This window comes from Scleropages formosus, chromosome 2 (assembly GCF_900964775.1).
Source record: "Scleropages formosus chromosome 2, fSclFor1.1, whole genome shotgun sequence".
In the NCBI taxonomy this organism is placed as follows: domain Eukaryota; kingdom Metazoa; phylum Chordata; class Actinopteri; order Osteoglossiformes; family Osteoglossidae; genus Scleropages; species Scleropages formosus.
In genome coordinates this window covers 12,240,772-12,259,562 of record NC_041807.1, presented here as the reverse complement: position 1 = coordinate 12,259,562, position 18,791 = coordinate 12,240,772, and the positions used below count along the sequence as shown (strand labels likewise).

Sequence of the window (18,791 nt, the reverse complement as noted above, 5' to 3'; positions counted from 1 at the left end):
CATTCCTGAAAAGGATTAAACTAATTAATTTGCAAGAGTTCCCTACTTTTTGTTGCATTTTAATGTGACTTAATCATCTGTGCAATATACAAAGATCTGACCTTTGTGTTTTATTATATCAAAAGCATCAATATGCCTATTTGTCCCTGACGCATATTAACTAAATATTTATATCAAAGTAAGGAATGCTTTTATTTTTAAATAAGCACTTTATTTACGTCTAAGAGAGCTTATTAAATCATTATTATCTGGATGTGCTTTTACCTAATTCTATTAAAATATTGAAATTCTAATTCTTTAAATGAAAGCTCTTGTTGCCCTGGAAACACTGAATTATTAATTTTTTAAAAGACACGATTTGGCTCGCTGCTTCTCTGTAAGTTTATAGAGCCACGTTGGCTGCCAGTTATCTTTAATGTATTACTTTAATTGAATTTGTTTTCCAAAGATAGATATTGGCGTGATCAGTTGACGTTCTGCCTCCCAACCCGAGACCCATCCAGCCTTCGACGTCAGCACGTTTTTTTTTTCTTTGTCACCGAAGGAAAAACGATCGCTGCCGAGCTCACCTGTCTGACACAACACGTAGAGATCTTTTTCAAGACAGTACCTGAAAATACCTTGTGCACACAGTATTCACGATGGGAGAGGAATGTTAAGCATGTCTGGGAAGAATTACGGAATGCTATGAAATTTTAAGTTTAGCGGGGAATATGCTGCGATTACGAGTGTCTAACGTGTGCTTTTCTCCGCCACTTGTCAGTCTTACTGGACTGTCCCTACACAAATGTGAAAGCAAATCAAATCGGCAAACGAGGGTAATTTATATGCGCGCAAATAAACACGAGTTTGTTGTGTGTTCATCTGCGATCAAATATATAATAATAGTAATGGTAATGATAACGTGAAATTGTTGTTGTTCTTGCTGTTTCACTACAATAACAGCGATAACGATTCTTATCTATGTATTATTTACAGTACATCCGCAGAACATGTGAAAAAAAAACGAAAAAAACGATGACTATGGCTCGCCTCTGCCACAGTGCGCGCACAGATGTGCAACCTACAGCGGAGCGCAGGCACACGCCTGGGGAACTTCTCTCCGTTGACATCACAGAAATCCAGTATGATTGCCAGGTAGCTCGTTTTAAACGGAAACTTCATTTTGCAGCGACTAGCACAAACAGCCAATATTTGACGCGCACAACCTCAGACGGCACATGGTGAAAATGAACATGCGCGCGCACGGTACAGTACTGCTCTGATTGTACGGCGGCTATTGTCATGTTCTTATTATAATGGAAAAGGCAGCCCGACGCAGTACAGTACTGGGATGTACCTGCTCCATAAGGAAGTCCATCTTTCTCTGAGCCCTAAGTGCTACAGCAAGGCTCACTGAGGCTCTGCTCTAATTCGACACTGCCCGGCTGAGCCGCGCTTTTTCCTCCTCGCCCAGAACCGACCCGGAAGAGCTCTGGCCTCTCATCTGATGTACAGTAAGAGGGCCGAGTGCGTTGGTTGGTCCGCGCGCGTCTCCGTGGGCTGGCGGAGGAGAACGAGTGCAGCGCTCCGGTTTTCCCCCCTCGCCGCTCGCGCTCTAAATGCCATCAGCGCTTCAATCTGTAAGTCATTCTCATCCTCACATCTCTGGGAGATCAGAAAAAGACAAAGCACGCAAAACTCTGCTGCCGTCGTCAGCTCCACAGGTCAGTAGATATTTCGGTATTTGTCCGCTCTGTGAGGCTGCGCTCAGAGACAAACGTGTCTTATTATGTTCAAGGTACAGGGGACGCTGTCCGAATGCTCCCTCAGAGTGGACCTGTCATTCCTTACCGGTCCGCGAAATGTGCTTCTACTATCTCAACAACAACAACAAAAATACGCCATGTTCCGCAAATAAAACGGAGGTCTTGTGCATGGGCAGCGCACTTTGTCTGGCCATGTCCGCTTTTGCTGCCGGAAAAGTGTAGAAGTTGTTGCTTTGTTTGTTTGGAAACGAAGACCTCAGTCTGCGCTTGAGCTGTGTGCTGCATCGAACGCTTATTCGAAAGGCCATCCTTCCTGTTTATTTAATCCCGTCGCCGTGATTGCGTTTTTTGCCACATATATCTGAGCAGACTGCTGTGGGGTTTATTCACGCAGACACACCGGAGAGCTTCTCAAAGAGTCATTTACCTACATCGCTTTCCCCGAAATACCGCAGATTTCCGAAGGCTGTTTAATGATCTATTACCACCTGGCTTGGTGGTAGGATGAGTCCTATAAACCATGAAATTGATCAGATTAGCCCGCAATGGGCCCTAAAAGCACTAGGCTCTGTTCAAACTGCATTTGCACTCATAAATGGGTGTGTAGCGGATTTTGGCTAGGTTTTTTTTTTTTTTGTCAGTGAAGCAAATGAAAATTAAAGATTTTACGGGAGGCCCGCTGTCTTACTGCCTCCAGAGAAGCCATTGATTAGTAGAGAATATGTCTTCAGCAGCTGCCTTTACAGATAGTGCTGCAGCTGCGCTAATCGACGATTTATTAATCACTGCATAATATGCTTTTAAATGATTATGATGATGATGAAATGTTCCTCCTAAATCCATATCCTTTCCCTCATAAAAAAAAAACATCCGAGTTTATTTTCCAGTTATTTTCGCTTGGACTCTCGAAGCTCCATTGTTGTCTCAGCTATTAATAACCAGAATTTTTTTTAATGCTGCCCTTATTTTTAACTTTGCAATTTGCCATTTTCAGCGTCACTGCTCCTCAATGTCACGATGGTACAGACTGTATTTGTGAAACAGAATTTTAACTCTGCAACACAGCTCATCTTTCTGAATTGCAAGGCTGAACAAAGGCTGAAAACTTGCGCAGCATGAAAACTCCGACGGTTCATTATCTGATAGTCTCTTGAAAGGTGGAAAGATGGCCCCTCGGAGAGGCATCACTTTCTCTATCTGGGCAACGACGGGCCCATTGATTTTTCTTGTTTTCTTCGGGTTTTCACAAGAGCACAAAGCGGCACTCGAGATGCATTTTTCTTTTTATTTCAATCATTCTAAGAAGAACACATCATTTCAAGCTTCGTGCCCCGACATTATTTTACGCCCCCATCAAGATTCTAAGAATCAGATTCTAAACTTGTTTTCTATTCATCACCTTTAGTAAAAAAACAACTTGGCTCGGCTTTTGTTCTTGAAAGCACCAGTAAATACATCTGTCTATTACTCATATATGCCTGGAGGAGATGTCTAATTCACCAACGGCTCTGCAAAAAATATTCTCCACCATCTTCGCCGTTTTTGGTCGCTTTATAAATCATCGCAATTTCTTTCTGAAAAAAGCTCCACTGAAATATCCATCCTAGATGATAAAGATATTATTTATATTTCATCTTTGACCTTAAATTATCTCACGAAGCGGCACGTGTACGCGTTCCATAATTTCCAAAAAGGCGAATATATATATATAGATATACAGTATATATATTTTATCACCTAGATAATTTAGTTTTCCTGAAATCTTGATAATGATACCGTTGTAGCACATTTGCGACAACATATTGACTATGAGATTTTGTTTTTGTAACAATAACAACAACAATAATAATAGTAATAATAATTTCCACGCAACGTTGCATCGATGCGCGGATCACTGCGCTTCTCCACGTCGTGTGCTCTGGTTAACCTTATGATATGTACAGGAGCTGTTTGCACAGTTTTTCTTGGAAAATTAAAGTAAAACGGAACAACTGAAAAATCCATTAAAAGTCCCCTGATTCGCACGCCGTCGCTTTAATTCTGTGACCTTCGGAGCACAAACCCGATTGTGAAACGTCTGTGATTCTCTAGCGTTCCCTTTCGTTTTTATGAGACACCTTTTTGCCCTTCAGCGTGTGTAATAAAGCGGCCCGAATGACAGGTACGGCACACAAATACTGACCGTTTGAGTCCAAACAACAATGCAGGACTGGATTCACACTCGCTCGTTTCCTCATCGTCCTGTCCAGTGATTTGCAGGCTATTGTCCGTCTCACTTAATTCGCTGTTGGACAGCGGGCGTCTTATCAAAGGCCCATCTACACACTGTAAATAAAATAAACCAGAAGTGTGTTGTATTCAAAGCCACAGCGACATGTGTCCAGATATTAATCAGTGATGCCTTGCTGAACAATCTCAGTCGCTGTGCAGTTTTCAGAGGTACTAACGGTTCCACGCTGAGCGGGGCAATCTTGATTTATGGCGACACAGTAATTGTCTACCAACGACACAGACTCGTTTTCATGAAAATAGTTTTATTAATTACTATTTGTATTCACATATTTATAATCGCTGTATGACCCGAACTTCCAATTTTTTGTGTCGGGGTGGGGATTTAAAATAACCTGCGATTGACAGCACAGAATCCGTTTTCATACACTGTCAAAGGATCAGACTAGAATGAAACGGCCCATGTAGTGTAGTGGTCAGTGGTCAGTGTAGTGCTTAACGCTGTGGCCTTGGGACCCAAATGTCGCAGGTGCGAGTCTCACCTCCAGCTGTAGTACCCTTGAACAAGGTGAAGGTACTTGGCCGAAATTGCTCCTGTAAAATTACCCAGATGTATTAAATGGGTAAATAGTTGTGAGAACCTTAACGTTGTAAGTCGCTTTGGGGAAAATCGTTAGCTAAATGAATAAATGTAATACTGACTGCATGACCACGCGCTGTGATGATTCTCCGTTTTGAGGAGTCGAGTCTTGGAATATGTTCTGTGTTCTCTGTAAGATTGCACCAGTCAAACAAAAAATAATCTGGATTTCATATTTACCATCATATGTTGCCTCGAAGCACCTATAATGCCTACTTGCAAGATAAAGCACACAATACTTTTCAAGAGGATAATTACACAGGTCCGCTGACAGCCCGACAATGGCAGCGGGATTGTTTTGTTCAAGACAGTACAACTGTTTCTATCCAAGTTCAGGCTTAGGTTCGTTTCACTCGAGAATTGGTTTCTCTGTATTCTGGAGAGGAAAAGTAGAACGTTACGCCAACTCAGCAAATTTACCTTTTTTCTCACACAATACTTGCAGTTTGTGCCCGCGTGCGGTTACAGGGAGGCGTGAAACGGCAAGGTATCAGTGAGCCTCAAGTAAATTACATTTAAGTAGGGCAATGCATTAACATTTACGTCTGCTCTTCTGAAGACAAACATTTCCGAGGACCCCCCCCCCCCCCCAACAAACAGATAAATCATTTTCCTAAACCCCACTGAAATGTCACCTGTATAAGAATGCATTTCTAGTTACTGCTTTTGAAATTAATGTACACAAGTAAGTCGTGCTCTTCCAAATACAAATACATTTAAATGCAATACATTAAAATATGTGCAAATACACCATTTAAAACATTTCTCCGAGGCTGGTTTGCATTGAAAAAAAAAGTAACGTGCTGAGAAACTTGGCATACATTTTTCTGTGTGCACAATGTCCACCAGGTGCTTCAAGCGAACTACACATATTAAGAGTTGTATAATAGTGTCATTTACTGATGGCAGTTGATGTGACCCACCTAAAAGTGACGTCGTGTAGGAAAAGTTGCCTATAATTGGAGCGCGCGCACGCGACATCCTTCCTCTGAGTGCGCGCGGGAAGAATTTGGTTTCCCGGCTGTTCGCTGGGCGATGACGTCACAGCGATTGGCGTCGGTGAGGCTGGCCATTTCAGCGCGTTGCATAGCATCAAAAGAGCACCGCCCTGTCCCCCAATTACGTACCGTCAATGTGGGGCAGCCAAACTGGGAATTAGACACTAAATGTCGCCCCACAGGGCAGGTCCCAATTACTGAGCAATCAAGTGTAATAATTCAGAGGTACAACAAGACAATACGCCTACCTCACTCGCACATGGCGGCTTGCAGGACAGTCTCAGTGTCAAGACATGAATACATTTTCATCAACTGGAGTTGCGATTTAACTCGAAGAGGAGCTCTCAAGTGAAGCATGACCTCAGTTCCAGTTTGTTCAATGCACTGTGACTGTTGGCTTGGCAGTGATGCAATGAACACGCGTGTCATTTCCAGTTCCTGTTTATTTTCTACAGTGAAAAAATGTAAATTAATAAGATAGAGCTTTCCGCTCTCCTACTTTTTTAACGACGTGCCACAAATCACGTGTGACACGGCAATTCACACCTTGGAGCAAGAGATCCGTGACCGCGAGAGGACGCACTGTCACAGTTTAAAGAAAACCCTAGTGCTGTAGCTTGCTACTGCTAGTAATTTTAAAGACAAGCGAAAGACTTATCGTCCGGCAGCTGAAAGTATGCCGCATTTCTACGAAGCGGTTCCTTCGGGTTTCAATGAAACCTGCCCACAAGGCAAAATAACTGGCAACAAATTGCAGTGAATGTGATGGGCGCTACTCTGTTGCAGGTACTTACGCGGACCGCCGGGGGCGACCCCTGGGATGCCGAGCCTTTCCAACATTTTCCAGTCTTTTCAATCGTACTGCTCAACACCCTAACCCTCGGATTTAACACAATGTCCCACCTCTCCTTGAATTTTATTTTTCCCACAGAGCAGTGTAAATACTAGAAAGAAACATTGAAATTTAGCAAATCCCAGTGACCATTCCCCGTCCACTTATTTCAATCAGGCCGAAGCGGATAGGCCCCTCCCCTCTTGATGACACCGATGGGACCCTCCTTAAGTTGCGTCGCGACACAGCTGTCTGCAAGCATTGAGCTGCCTGGCGCCATCCCGAAAGAATGCCTTCACTGTCAAAATAAGAGAGACAGCGTGTGTGTGTGAGAGAGAGAGAGAGAGAGAGAGAGAGAGAGAGCAAGAGAGAGAGAGGGGGAGAGGGGGGAAGAGAGGGGTGTTGCTACAGCTTAACACGCAGATTTGATCTTTGAGTTTAAAACTCGCTCCTGGCCAGTGTGGACTAAGCCACCCCATGCGAACAAGCCTGCTCGTGAACACATCGCCGCCACTTGTTGCGAGAGCTGCTCGCTTCCGAAACTTTGTGGAAGACGCGCCGCGCCGCGCACCTCAAAGTGGAACTAGACACGCCTGTGGATCTACACATGCCAGCGTGCGAGTCTTGTCATGTGTAAATGTATGTAGCTTTTTTGTACATTCTCGAGCAACTGCGTTTTCAAATAACTGTATAAGTCGAGTGCTGATCGCTGTGATAAAGCAGATGGAGTTAAACACTTAGCACTTGCTTTTCTTCGCAGGTCACCAAATGCCATTTCTCTGAAGGGAAGACACCTGTGGATTTAACATCACAGGACTTGGACAAAAACTTTTTCCCCCAACTGTCTTATACATATTTGTATGCATGAACGTTTGGTGTCGGCGATGGAAGTAAGCACGGATCAGCCCCGGTGGATGAGCCACCACCACCCCGCAGTCCTGAACGGCCAGCATCACGACTCACACCACCCGGGCCTCGGCCACTCGTACATGGACCCTTCGCAGTATCCGCTCCCCGACGATGTGGATGTACTCTTTAATATCGACGGACAGAGCAATCACGTCTCCCCGTACTACGGAAACACGGTGCGGGCGGTGCAGAGGTACCCGCCTCCCCCCCACGGTGAGTGTCTGATCCGAACCCGTCCACGCGTGTCCGTACAGTCATACGGAGTGGCTGGTGCACAAGTGTGCACTTCCACGGAATTCATAGACCAAAACCCCTTGTAACGATGGCCTATTTTAAGCGAGGCAGTCAGTTTTGTTTTGTGCACAAGCATGCAAATAATCGCCGGGGTTTTGAAACCTTACCACTCATGTTCAGATGTGGGTTAACCTAGACGGCTTCACACTGGTTTCACAACTTTCCAGTGTTCAGTCGTTTTATATTTATAAAATGCCACTCAGGTGACTGATGTACCTTTGGCTCATCTCAGATTTATGAAGAAAAAGCGTCAGAGATACAGCCGTCGCTTCAATAAATGAACATGCAGCCTACTGGTGAAATGTAAGATTTGTGTGCTTTCACTCGTGCGATTTTTACTGGTAAAATAGGAACTCAGTTGTACATGGGGCCAAAGTGTTTTGGGGGGGGGGGGTTAAACCAGCCCCCCTTTCTTAGTCTGGTGTAGGAAATATTAAAAGGGACTACGTGAAGCTTAAACTGAAAGTCAGATAAAGACGCGAAAAGAAAATGACATGACGGAAGAGCAATTGCTTGAATGTATTGACATGACTTCCTGAACGGAACAGAGAGCCGTGACCCTGTTTCTCTCTCCGGCTGTGCGCTCAAAGTGCGCTCCTTCTCGCTCTTCGGGCAGCGTTCGGGGCCACACACACTCGCTCGGGACTCGGTTAACTTAACTGCCAAACGCCACATCGGACACACGGCTCTTCTGTTTATAAGATGTTCTCCAACAGCACGCGTTTTCCTGCATGTTACGCTTAAAGTCCTGAATTCCAAAACTGTACACACCCAAGAACAGGTAGCAGGGTAAATGCAGAAAAAGGCTGAGCATTATTAACGTTAATGTAAAGCGTAAGGCAACTGAACGCGTTTTTTTTCGTATTTCTATTTCTGTTATTTTACGAAACTCTTCATTATAAGCGTGACAAATAACCGCGATTGTAAAACAAAGAGAAACTGGTGTAGTGAGGTTAACTGATGAGAAGATTTATTACTATATATAGTACCTGGAACTTGTTAAATGGCTTGAGAGAGTCGGCCTTGCTTGGAGACCGTCGCTAACGGTCGCAATACTGCAATAATTCATTATGAACTTATCGTTGAGCTCTTTTCAATCGTTCACTTGAACTTACAGCATTTTCTTCCATATATATAGAGAAGAAAGAAGGCAAATAAGTTAAGAAATACAGCCAGGTGTCCACAACTGACGATGGCTATGTATCTTTTCCTCACAGGTAGTCAGGTGTGTCGCCCCCCACTGCTCCATAGCTCTTTGCCCTGGTTGGAGGGCAGCAAAGCCCTGGGTTCGCACCCTGGCTCTTCCCCATGGAATTTGGGCCCTTTCCCGAAGAACCCTCTGCACCACGGCTCTCCGGGAGCGCTGTCAGTCTACCCTCCGGCCTCGTCCTCCTCCCTGTCCACGGGACACTCCAGCCCGCACCTCTTCACCTTTCCCCCGACCCCCCCTAAAGACGTGTCTCCAGACCCCGCCATTTCCACCCCTGGTTCGGGCAGCTCCAGCCGCCAGGAGGAGAAAGATGGCATAAAGTACCAAGTGTCCCTGACTGAGATGAAGCTGGAATCTGCTCACAGCCGGAGCATGGCCTCCATCGGGGCGGGGGCATCTTCCGCCCACCACCCCATCGCCACTTACCCCTCATATGTTCCCGAATACTCCCCAGCAGGCCTCTTCCCACCAAGTAGCCTGATAGGTGGGTCACCTTCTAGTTATGGTTCCAAAACAAGACCAAAAACAAGGTCCTGTTCAGGTAGGCTGCGCTTTATTTCATTTTTTGATTTATCCCCACTTCATTGAAAAACTGCTGTGCCGAACCCGTTATGCTCTTCCTTTGATATACTCTTGTTATTGCTACGTGGCGCTCCAGCGCTACCTCATTCTAGTTATGTTTAAATTTAATTTCCCATCGCACGCATCAGCACGTCACCTTCAGGACTGTCTCTTCAGTGACTTTTCAGATCACGTTTAATGTGCACCGAGACGACGATACTACAGTTGTAATGGGTACGACGGAGTTCTGCAAAATGATATTATTATAAGGGTTCCTTCACGCTATGATCACAGTATATTGCAGCACCCTGTATTAACCTCGACACTAATATCAATCCATTCTCACAAATCTGTTCTGGTGCTCTTGAGCCCGTTTTCAGACTCATATGCATTATTCTCGTGTTTCACATCAAAGCTCTGTCGAAACATGTAGGATAAATTACTGGACAACAGTGGTTTAAAAATGTGCACGTTTTAAACTCCCAGCAGTGGAGATCCATTTAGGGTTTTCCCTTTCTCGCGGCTCTTTGCAGCCACTCCCGATCCCAGGCCATCCCTCTGTCGTTTATATATTTAAGCTAATCCAATTATTTTCAGACCGCTGCACGCGACAGTTGCATTGTTTGTGCAGCGCCAGAAAGTTTGACGGAGTCCGGATGCGGAGCGCATTCAAAGGAATGGCGAATAACCTCTGGTCACGGCCCAGGCGCGACTGCCCATGTGAAATGTCACGCAAACAACGCATGCAATTATTATAATAGTACTTTAATTATGGCTTTATTTGGACTGCCATCATTAAAAAATCAATAGCCTGTTTACTCTGAACCCCTTGCGACAAATACTTCACTGAATTAGTTAATGTCTTACATATATTGTATTAACCTGTTTGGCAGTTGAACATGATGCATTGTGCCATGTACCCGATCTTAACATTTTAATGCATTTAATGCTATTACTTAGCCCAAGCCCCACAATCACAATCAATTTGTGGGTCTCTATTTTGCACTAGAAAGACTGTTCCAAAGGCTACCGGCTGACTTTGTGGTCTACAAACCAGATGCCGGAACTCATTTTGCACAACTTGTAGTATTTTTTTTAACACTTGAGTGCAGAGGAATGTGCGGTTTTACATTTATGCTGTGAAAACAGCCCCAGATGCACGCACCTACCACTTTCTACCTAAGTCATCGACGTCTCTGTCACTGCCAGCAGGGTGAAACGTGTCAAGTTTGAAGCGCAATTAAGTAAAATAATATTTTGTCGCGGTGCGCATGCGTGAAAAGCCAGCGTTTTACGCACACCTCTGAGTGCCTTTCAATGCTAGAGAGAGGAAAGACACTGCTCTCTACTCTTTCGGTTTCAATGGTGAGGTAATAGTCCCAGTAAAAACACCACACTTTAATTAATACGTTTGATAGCCCGAGAAGTCAATCAAATGATGACACAAACAGGAGGAATTCCCACAGAAAGATTTAAATTAGAATCACTAGATGTAGGTGGCCTTTCCTCTAATGATAAACTGTTATTGATAGGTTCTTCTCATTGTTAATTATTTCATCCCTATCATTATCGCGTTGTTCTAGTTATTTATTCCACTGCTGTCTTCATCTGATATTTTTGGTGACTGAAAATTGTAAGGAAAATAACATACATATTAATTTATAGGGAGACAATAAATATTTGTTTCGTTCGCAGAAAGCATATAACAAGTGATGGGTTTTGAATACTGACGCTTTTAATAGTGATGATTTTTCTAAGGCACCGGTTTTCTAAGAAATGTCTACGAACCAGAACCCCATCTATATTTGGCATTTGACAGCTGTATACTTGGCACTGAAAACCTGAAATAAATTTTTATCCTCAATAAAAACGCATGTTTTATTATTATTATTATTATATGATTATTATATTATTATTATGATGATGACCATATTTTCTTATTATATTTGTTATTGTTATTATGTGGTGTTGTTAATTCACCTGATACCGAGTGCGCCCAGTTGCTTTTTGAGCTCCATACATGTACGCGCGCTGTCCATATTTTCAGAAGGCAGAGAGTGCGTGAACTGCGGCGCCACCTCCACCCCCCTGTGGCGGCGGGATGGCACGGGCCACTACCTGTGTAACGCGTGCGGACTCTATCACAAGATGAATGGACAGAATCGCCCCCTCATCAAACCCAAGAGGAGACTGGTACGTCACTGGCAGTCTTACTGTCCACTTCTTCACTCTTTCTTCTCACTTTTTCTCATCTTCTTCTGCGGCCACGTGAAGGGTGAGCTATCCAAAAGATTAACTCTCCAAATAAGTCTCTGCAAAGTCATCCTGCGTTCCATTTTTTTTCAAATCTAATAATAATAATTGTTAACCTACGCGGCAATTGATTGCTTCTCCTTGGACTTTTCTTTGGTTTTCATATTTTTCTTAAGTATTAAAACATTTCGGACTTTAAGCCTTTAAGTTTGACAAGTCACATGTAAAATGTTTGTAAACAAAATACAATTATCTTTTTTCATATTGACACAAATTAATATTTCCCCCGGCTTCGATTAGAAAGCAATCACAAATGAATTGCATATTTAATATTTGCATAGCGATTACTATTGTAGTAACTAAGTGTTTGACGTAATAAATATAAAGTAAAAGTGGCTTAAAATGTTCGGGCGAATAAATCATGGAAGCGACGTGCTCACGTGCTGGGCGTCTCGGGCGCCTCGCAGTAAACACGCGTTTGTGCTATGTGCACTTTTGAAACGGGTGTGTCCTGCGCGCGTGTGTGTGTGTGTGTGTGTGTGTGTGTGCGCGCGCGCGCCCGCGAGGGTCTCCTGTCCGTAACAAAAGCGATGACGGAGCTGCAATGGAATTCCGACCTCAGTGGCACTGCGCGGAGCCGCTCTCGAAGCAGGGAGCCGCGCGTTCCGCCGCTATTTTGGCTGCCAGCTCCTCCTCGGCCCTTCTCTCTAATGTGAAAAGCCGACTTCCTAGGAAAAAGCTGGCGGAAATGTGAGTACAGCAGATAAGTCGTTTCGAACAACATACCCGCTTCCCAGCCTAAACACGGAGAGAGAAGCAGGCAAGAAATCAGAGCAACTTCCAAATTCCTAGGAGGCTCCGCTCCACTCACAACCACAGGCGATTCCATTAGAATCCCCGCAACGCCGAGGGGCCAAATATAATAAAAATGACAGTGAAATAATTTTGATCCAGGGAAAACAATGATCCATGACTTCTTTCAGCAGCTGCACTTAATGACGCGTTTTAATCATTTGATTTGGCGTAAAATAAAAGCCGCAGGTTGTGAAACTGCGCACCGGTTTCCGCAAATATTAATAATGTAGAGCAGTTCGGGAGAATGCTGGAGATGGGTTTTCACACACTTTTTTTTTTTAAATTATTCCCTTCATAAAACATCAACGATGTCAAGAGTTTATGTCGTTGTCCCGTAATATCTCAACATGATTTAATAGAAAGAGTTTAAAATCCAAATCATGCGGTGTCAGGAAATAGCATTTAAAATTTTCCCCGTTTTAGTTAATTTTGGTTTGCCCAAAATTAATTAAATTATAAAATTTTTCATATATTTAAGCTAAGTTATTTGATATATTGTTTAGGCCTGTATTGACTACGATCACGCGTTGCCCGTTGATTTCAATTTTTCCTCGATATTATTTCTTCTGCCTCCCTGCTTCTTCCAATACACATGCATTCTTTTTTTCATTCACATGAATACAATGAAAACACATTAATTGAAGAAAAATGTTTCTGACGAAGAGCAACAGATTCTGTCTATGTTCGCCTGTTTCCCCCCTCCAGTGTCCATTCATTCTCAGCATATTTAATAATACAGTGATGAATCATTTTTACATGTCACACTCCGTTTTGTCACTTTCGGAAGACAAGTGCACTCTCAGCATATATTAAATTACAGTGATGCGTCACATTTCGGGTTCTTCATTGAAGTGAATTAATTTCGCTGTCGTTTGTTTTTTCTTCGTGGTTTTGCAGCTTTGAATAGTACACTATGTAGAATATTGAGCCGATCTTTGAAGTGGAGTATGTTCATGTGGCTGGAGTGTAAACGACCACTTGATGCACCTCCCCCCCCCCTCTTTCTGCCTACCCCCAGTCTGCTGCGAGACGGGCGGGAACCTCGTGCGCGAACTGTCAGACCACCACAACGACGCTGTGGCGACGGAACGCCAATGGAGACCCCGTGTGCAACGCCTGCGGCCTCTATTTCAAACTGCACAACGTGAGAGCAGCGGCCGCCTTCTCCCAGCTGTCTGCCCTTTCCTCTGTCTGTTCATCTCTCTGTCTGTCCCTCTGTCTCTCTGTTTGTCCTTTCACCCTGTGTGTTTGCCTCTCTCTGTCTTTTCCTGTCTGTCTCTCTGTCTGTCCTTTCCCCTGTCTCTTTGTCTGTCTGTCTGTCTCTGTCTGTGTGTCCTGTGCGATTTGATTTGTCTTCTCGCCATTAAGTCGGAACAGCCTGACAGCTGCATTAAGCTCAAGTTAAGCAAAGATCTTTAACTTCACCTAACATTTGTCTGGCTTATGGCAGTACTGTTTTAACCTCACATCTTTTACATAGAAATCCCACTTCTAACCACTTAAGACAACAGCCGTAAGGGGACTTCATTGGTTAACTTTTAACCAGGTATTTAGCCTACATCTTCCTATTTTTTTAACGGTACCTGTAATCTATTATATATTCGATTCCTCCCAGAGAATGCTCCATTATTACATAATGCTTCATCTCTGGAAACAAAAGTGGTACTGTTATTACTGAAGACCAAGTAAATTTTAAATGTTGTTTCTGTAATTGCCAGTTCTGAGATGCCGGGAATCAATACTTTTCCTTTGGCATCAGGTTTCTCATTGTACAGACCTGTGGAAACCAGCTATTTATTACAGTTTTTTATTTATTATTTTATAACACTTTTTCTTCAGTGCACACAGCATTGAAATGTTATCAGCGAAATTACAGAGTTGTGATCCATATGTGTTACTAATCAAAGATAATTTTTCTAAGTTGTGTTTTTGACCTGAACCCAGAGTAACAATGTAGTTTTTCTTAATAAATTTTGCCAAAGCTTTTCATATTTTAAGATTTTTCAGTTTAAAGGTAAATTTAATTTATCAACCTCTGCCCCTTGTTTTCTGTTTTGTGATTGAAGATAAGGCTTTGTGGTATTTTGGATCACATTTGGCTGCTGTGGCACTGGATATTATGAAATATGTAATATGTACTACATGGCAATTACACCTATAGAAAGAATGAGAAAAAAACACAGGGTAAACTTCATTTAACAGAGCTGAGACACGGCATTATTTACTCACCTCTCATGTGCTGGTCTGTTGTTATGGAGTCATACAATGCAGTGACCTCAGCTGGGCCACTCTGTGCATTTCCTATAACCAACACTGGCCACTTTGACATCTCTAGTGGTGATTTAATTGATGTTTCAGTGTTCCAAAAGACACATCTGGCATAGATGTCAGAAAAAGTTTCCCCCTTCTTGGAAGGGAAATAGATGCAGGTATGAAGTAAATGCCACAGGTTAGAGCCACTGGCATTTTAGTGACAGACAGTGGAGGAGATCTGCTGTTGTCCACAGTGATCTTGAGCCGAGTGTCCTGTTGGTGTCAGCAGGGACAGCACTCACCATGGCGCCCTGCCAGGTGCTGTCCTACATACTGCAATAGTATGAAGAAGAAACATGTACCTCTGCTGTTGTTGATGTCTTTGTCACTGCTGAATGGACACCTAGTAATTTCAGTCTGCGATTATTCTGGTAGAGATGAAGACTGATTTGGCCATGGAACCTCCATGGCCAGATCTGTCCTGGTCTGCCGCTCGTACCAAAGCCTCAGTGGCCCATACTGGCTTTGCAGAACTGCTAGATTTGCCCTTGCACTGGGGAATCTGCTGCTAAATCCAGCCTAACGTTTGCTGTGACCTGACATGTAGAATGCAGTCTCCTCACAATAGAAACAGAGAGAATTACTTTGTAATTGTAGAGTATTACATATTACTGTTTCCCACATGAAATTGAAAATGTTCTGTCACAGTATCAGTCTATTTTTTCAACCCCGACAATTTTCAACAGTGGGGCTTTTCTTTCCAGTTTGTTTACTATGACTTTTTTTTTAAACATATCATACCTATTATGGTTTTGGACCACCTAATAACATTCTTGGTCATCCAATATTGGTATAAATCATTACTAAGTGGAAGAGCTTCAATACCAGTTTCTGTCATTTTGTGAAGTATTTTTATGGAAGAAACAGAAAAGAATGTGACGAAAAGCATGCTTTTTACAATCAAGTGTTGCTGATACTCAAATCTTTGTGGTCTGTTACTCTCTTTCTTATTGCAGATCAACCGACCACTGACAATGAAGAAGGAAGGCATTCAGACCAGGAACCGAAAGATGTCCAGCAAGTCAAAGAAGAGCAAAAAGTCCCAGGACAGCATGGACGAGTTCTCCAAGAGCCTCATGGACAAGGGCAGCTCCTTCAGCCCTACTGCTCTGTCCCGACATAGTGTCTTCCCACCTTTCTCGCACTCAGGTCATATGCTGAGCAGCCCCACGCCCATGCACCCCTCCTCCAGCATACCCTTCGCACCCCACCACCCAACCAGTATGGTCACAGCAATGGGCTAGACCTTCCAACCTCACTCGGACCCAGCAAACTTTTGCTTTCTTCCCTAAAAGACAGAAAATTCTTTATTCGGTTATACATGACAGGCGTACAACCTCTGGACCCCAACATACAACTGACTGAACATCTGGGCTTTCACTTTGGGACAATCACTTCACTCCACCTGGGGAGAAAGAGGCTGACGGATCATTTCGTCAACATCTTGTGTTCAACCAACTGCCGAATCTGGATTTCATCTCCTCCCAAAAGCCATTTTTTTCACAAAAGACACAAAGACAAAAAATTACCTTTAATAGTCCTTTGTAGACCTTTTCCTCAACCCTGTGAAACAGGAGTCCCTGTACTGTGAAAAACAGAAGATAAACTTTAAATATATTTGTACAAATTGTATGAAATACAGTACATTTAATGAAGACTTTGTAATGAATATATGCCAATGGGCAGCTATAACAAGAAGGGTACAAGTTGGGGCAGAAAGAGAAGCTGAGGAGGTCTTCTAATGGCTTTGGTTGAAAGGACAGCAGCAGAGAGCAAAGCAGACACAAACTAACAAGTCTCATGCCTCAGCAAGAATTTTCATGCATTAAATGACAAGACAGGTCAGTCATCCAGATGGCAAGCATTTATACAGGGGTTTTAGTAAGTCCCAGGCATGTGTCAAGACACAAATACACACACATATGCACGCATGCCCACACATATGCCATGGTGGATCACCTGAAAGATGTTTTCCAGACTATATGCATTGTGAACAAGTTCCTGTATTTGTTATTTGTATGTATAAATACAGAGTACCAAAAATATTAAAGAAACAAAGATGTAGAATTATTTCTTTATGTCATGCAGACTTGATGGTTGTAAAAATTAATAATTGCTAGTGTAAAAAGACTTGCATTTTGTTTAATAATTTTTTTCCTTCTTTTGAAAAAAATAAACTAGTTAAAATTCTGTTGATATCAAATTAGCATCTTCTGGAGAACACATTTATTCTGCTGTGTGTAATGTTTGATTTATGCTCTTCATGCCAGCCAGTGCAGACTTACCCAGCATTCATTGTAAAAGCCCCATCGTGGCACTAACAGGAAGTACAGAAATAAACAGTGACACTTTGGGAGGTTTCGTATCCTGTATACCCCAGGCGAGCAGTTTGCTGTCTTTATACAGACCACATTGGTCCATAGGGATTATATTCTTTTGGCCTGATGAGTCTGACAAATTTCTACATTTTACATGAATGCATTTTGCATGATGCACAATCACCAATGCTGGGGTGTACAGTACTACTGTTATTTTAGGAATGCAATGAACTGTAACAGATTTGTTAGCAGTCAGAAATTCTGATCAGCCCCAGACAAAAACCTGGAATCAAAGAAATAAATATAATTTCAGACACTTTTCATTTTCCCATGGACAGGTGCAAATTTAATTAAAAAACACTAGTTACAGGTATGTATGGCTATGACATGTCATGAGAGAAGAAGCAGGTAACACAGTTGCCTTTTGTCAAGAATTACTAGCATTTTTGGCAATACTATACTGTATCACTATAACAATACTATTATCAAGAATGGATGATAAGATAACGTAAACCTGGGAGTACTATTCAGAGGAGTGCTGGTGTGAGCATACACTGTTTTATGTGTTTGAAAAAAATTCTTAATATTTTACCAATATTTTGTGTATTCTATATTTTGCACACATTAAGAAATATATTCTACACTTTTTTGTTTTGGAATGTGACCTCTCTTTCTACATCTCTTTCCTTACCTTTTACACCACACTCTTCAGAATTACTTAGGATCAGAAATATCAAGCGTCAAGTTTGTATTGCAGAAATTAACTGTATTGTATTTTTTGTAATTGTCTCTGATTATTTACATCATGTGCATGTAACAGAATTTTCCCACTTATTATTTGGGGCTCATCATTAAAACAAAACATCAGTCATTTTTAAATTATTCCAGCTGATAGAGCTGGCCTGCCATTACCTCGCAGTTATACGCAATTCAAAGAATTAGTGTCAACGATTCATGAAAAAATCATTAAATTGCAGTGAAGTGGTCTCGTGAGTTTTAGGAGAAAGGAATATTTAAAATATTAGTAAAAAATTAAAGCACTTGTGAACTGGAGGACGGGAGCATATTCAGAAAGGGTGTAAATTGGGATTTCCAGTGAATTCCAGACATAATCTATCAATGATGTAATGGTGTGATAATGCCGTGTTTCTGTTTCTGTCAGCTGACAGAAGGTGAAAATAGTCCGTTACTGTTTGAAATGTGTATTGGAAGGTTAATGAAGAAGTTCAGTGAAATCTGGTTTGTGTATTATTTTATTTTTGAGGACTGAAAGATGATAGTGTAGGAAATTAAAAAAAACTTTGTTGTGCCTGACAGATTGTTTCACACACCTAAAATTTCAAAACTAAACAAAGACCTTATTTAAATGTTTGCTTTATCACTTCAAAGAAAGATATCCACTGAAGCAGGTGAGGAGGAGTTGGCCTGTCTAAGGCTATGTTACCAGGCATCAGTGATAATACCTTGCACACAATAACTGTCAACTGATTCCATTGTTGAGGTCTGAATGTTCTTAGGACCTGCAGGAAAAAAGAGCTACTTTCAGTGAGCAGTGAACCTGTCTTGTGTGTATTCTCTTGTATCATTATGTTGAGCTTATGAAACAGAAGGCCTGGCCTTGACCTCTACCT

General features: G+C 42.5%; 1 protein-coding gene across 3 annotated transcripts; it reads left to right on the top strand.

The window, feature by feature from the left end:
- Window positions 1-1,067: 1,067 nt before the first annotated feature.
- LOC108931540 (transcription factor GATA-3-like) lies at window positions 1,068-16,897 on the top strand. Of its 3 annotated transcripts, XM_018747344.1 has the most exons (7): window positions 1,068-1,137; window positions 1,457-1,706; window positions 7,208-7,569; window positions 8,868-9,401; window positions 11,469-11,614; window positions 13,548-13,673; window positions 15,799-16,897. In XM_018747344.1, the coding sequence occupies exons 3-7, from the start codon at window positions 7,308-7,310 to the stop codon at window positions 16,084-16,086; spliced, it is 1,356 nt and encodes a 451-aa protein (XP_018602860.1). In that variant the 5' UTR covers window positions 1,068-1,137; window positions 1,457-1,706; window positions 7,208-7,307; the 3' UTR covers window positions 16,087-16,897. The 3 variants fall into 3 exon arrangements, with proteins under 3 accessions (XP_018602860.1, XP_018602861.1, XP_018602859.1); XM_018747345.2 differs by lacking the exons at window positions 1,068-1,137; window positions 1,457-1,706 and adding an exon at window positions 6,687-7,086 and having other exon boundaries at window positions 8,868-9,344; XM_018747343.2 differs by lacking the exons at window positions 1,068-1,137; window positions 1,457-1,706 and adding an exon at window positions 6,687-7,086.
- Window positions 16,898-18,791: the final 1,894 nt, after the last annotated feature.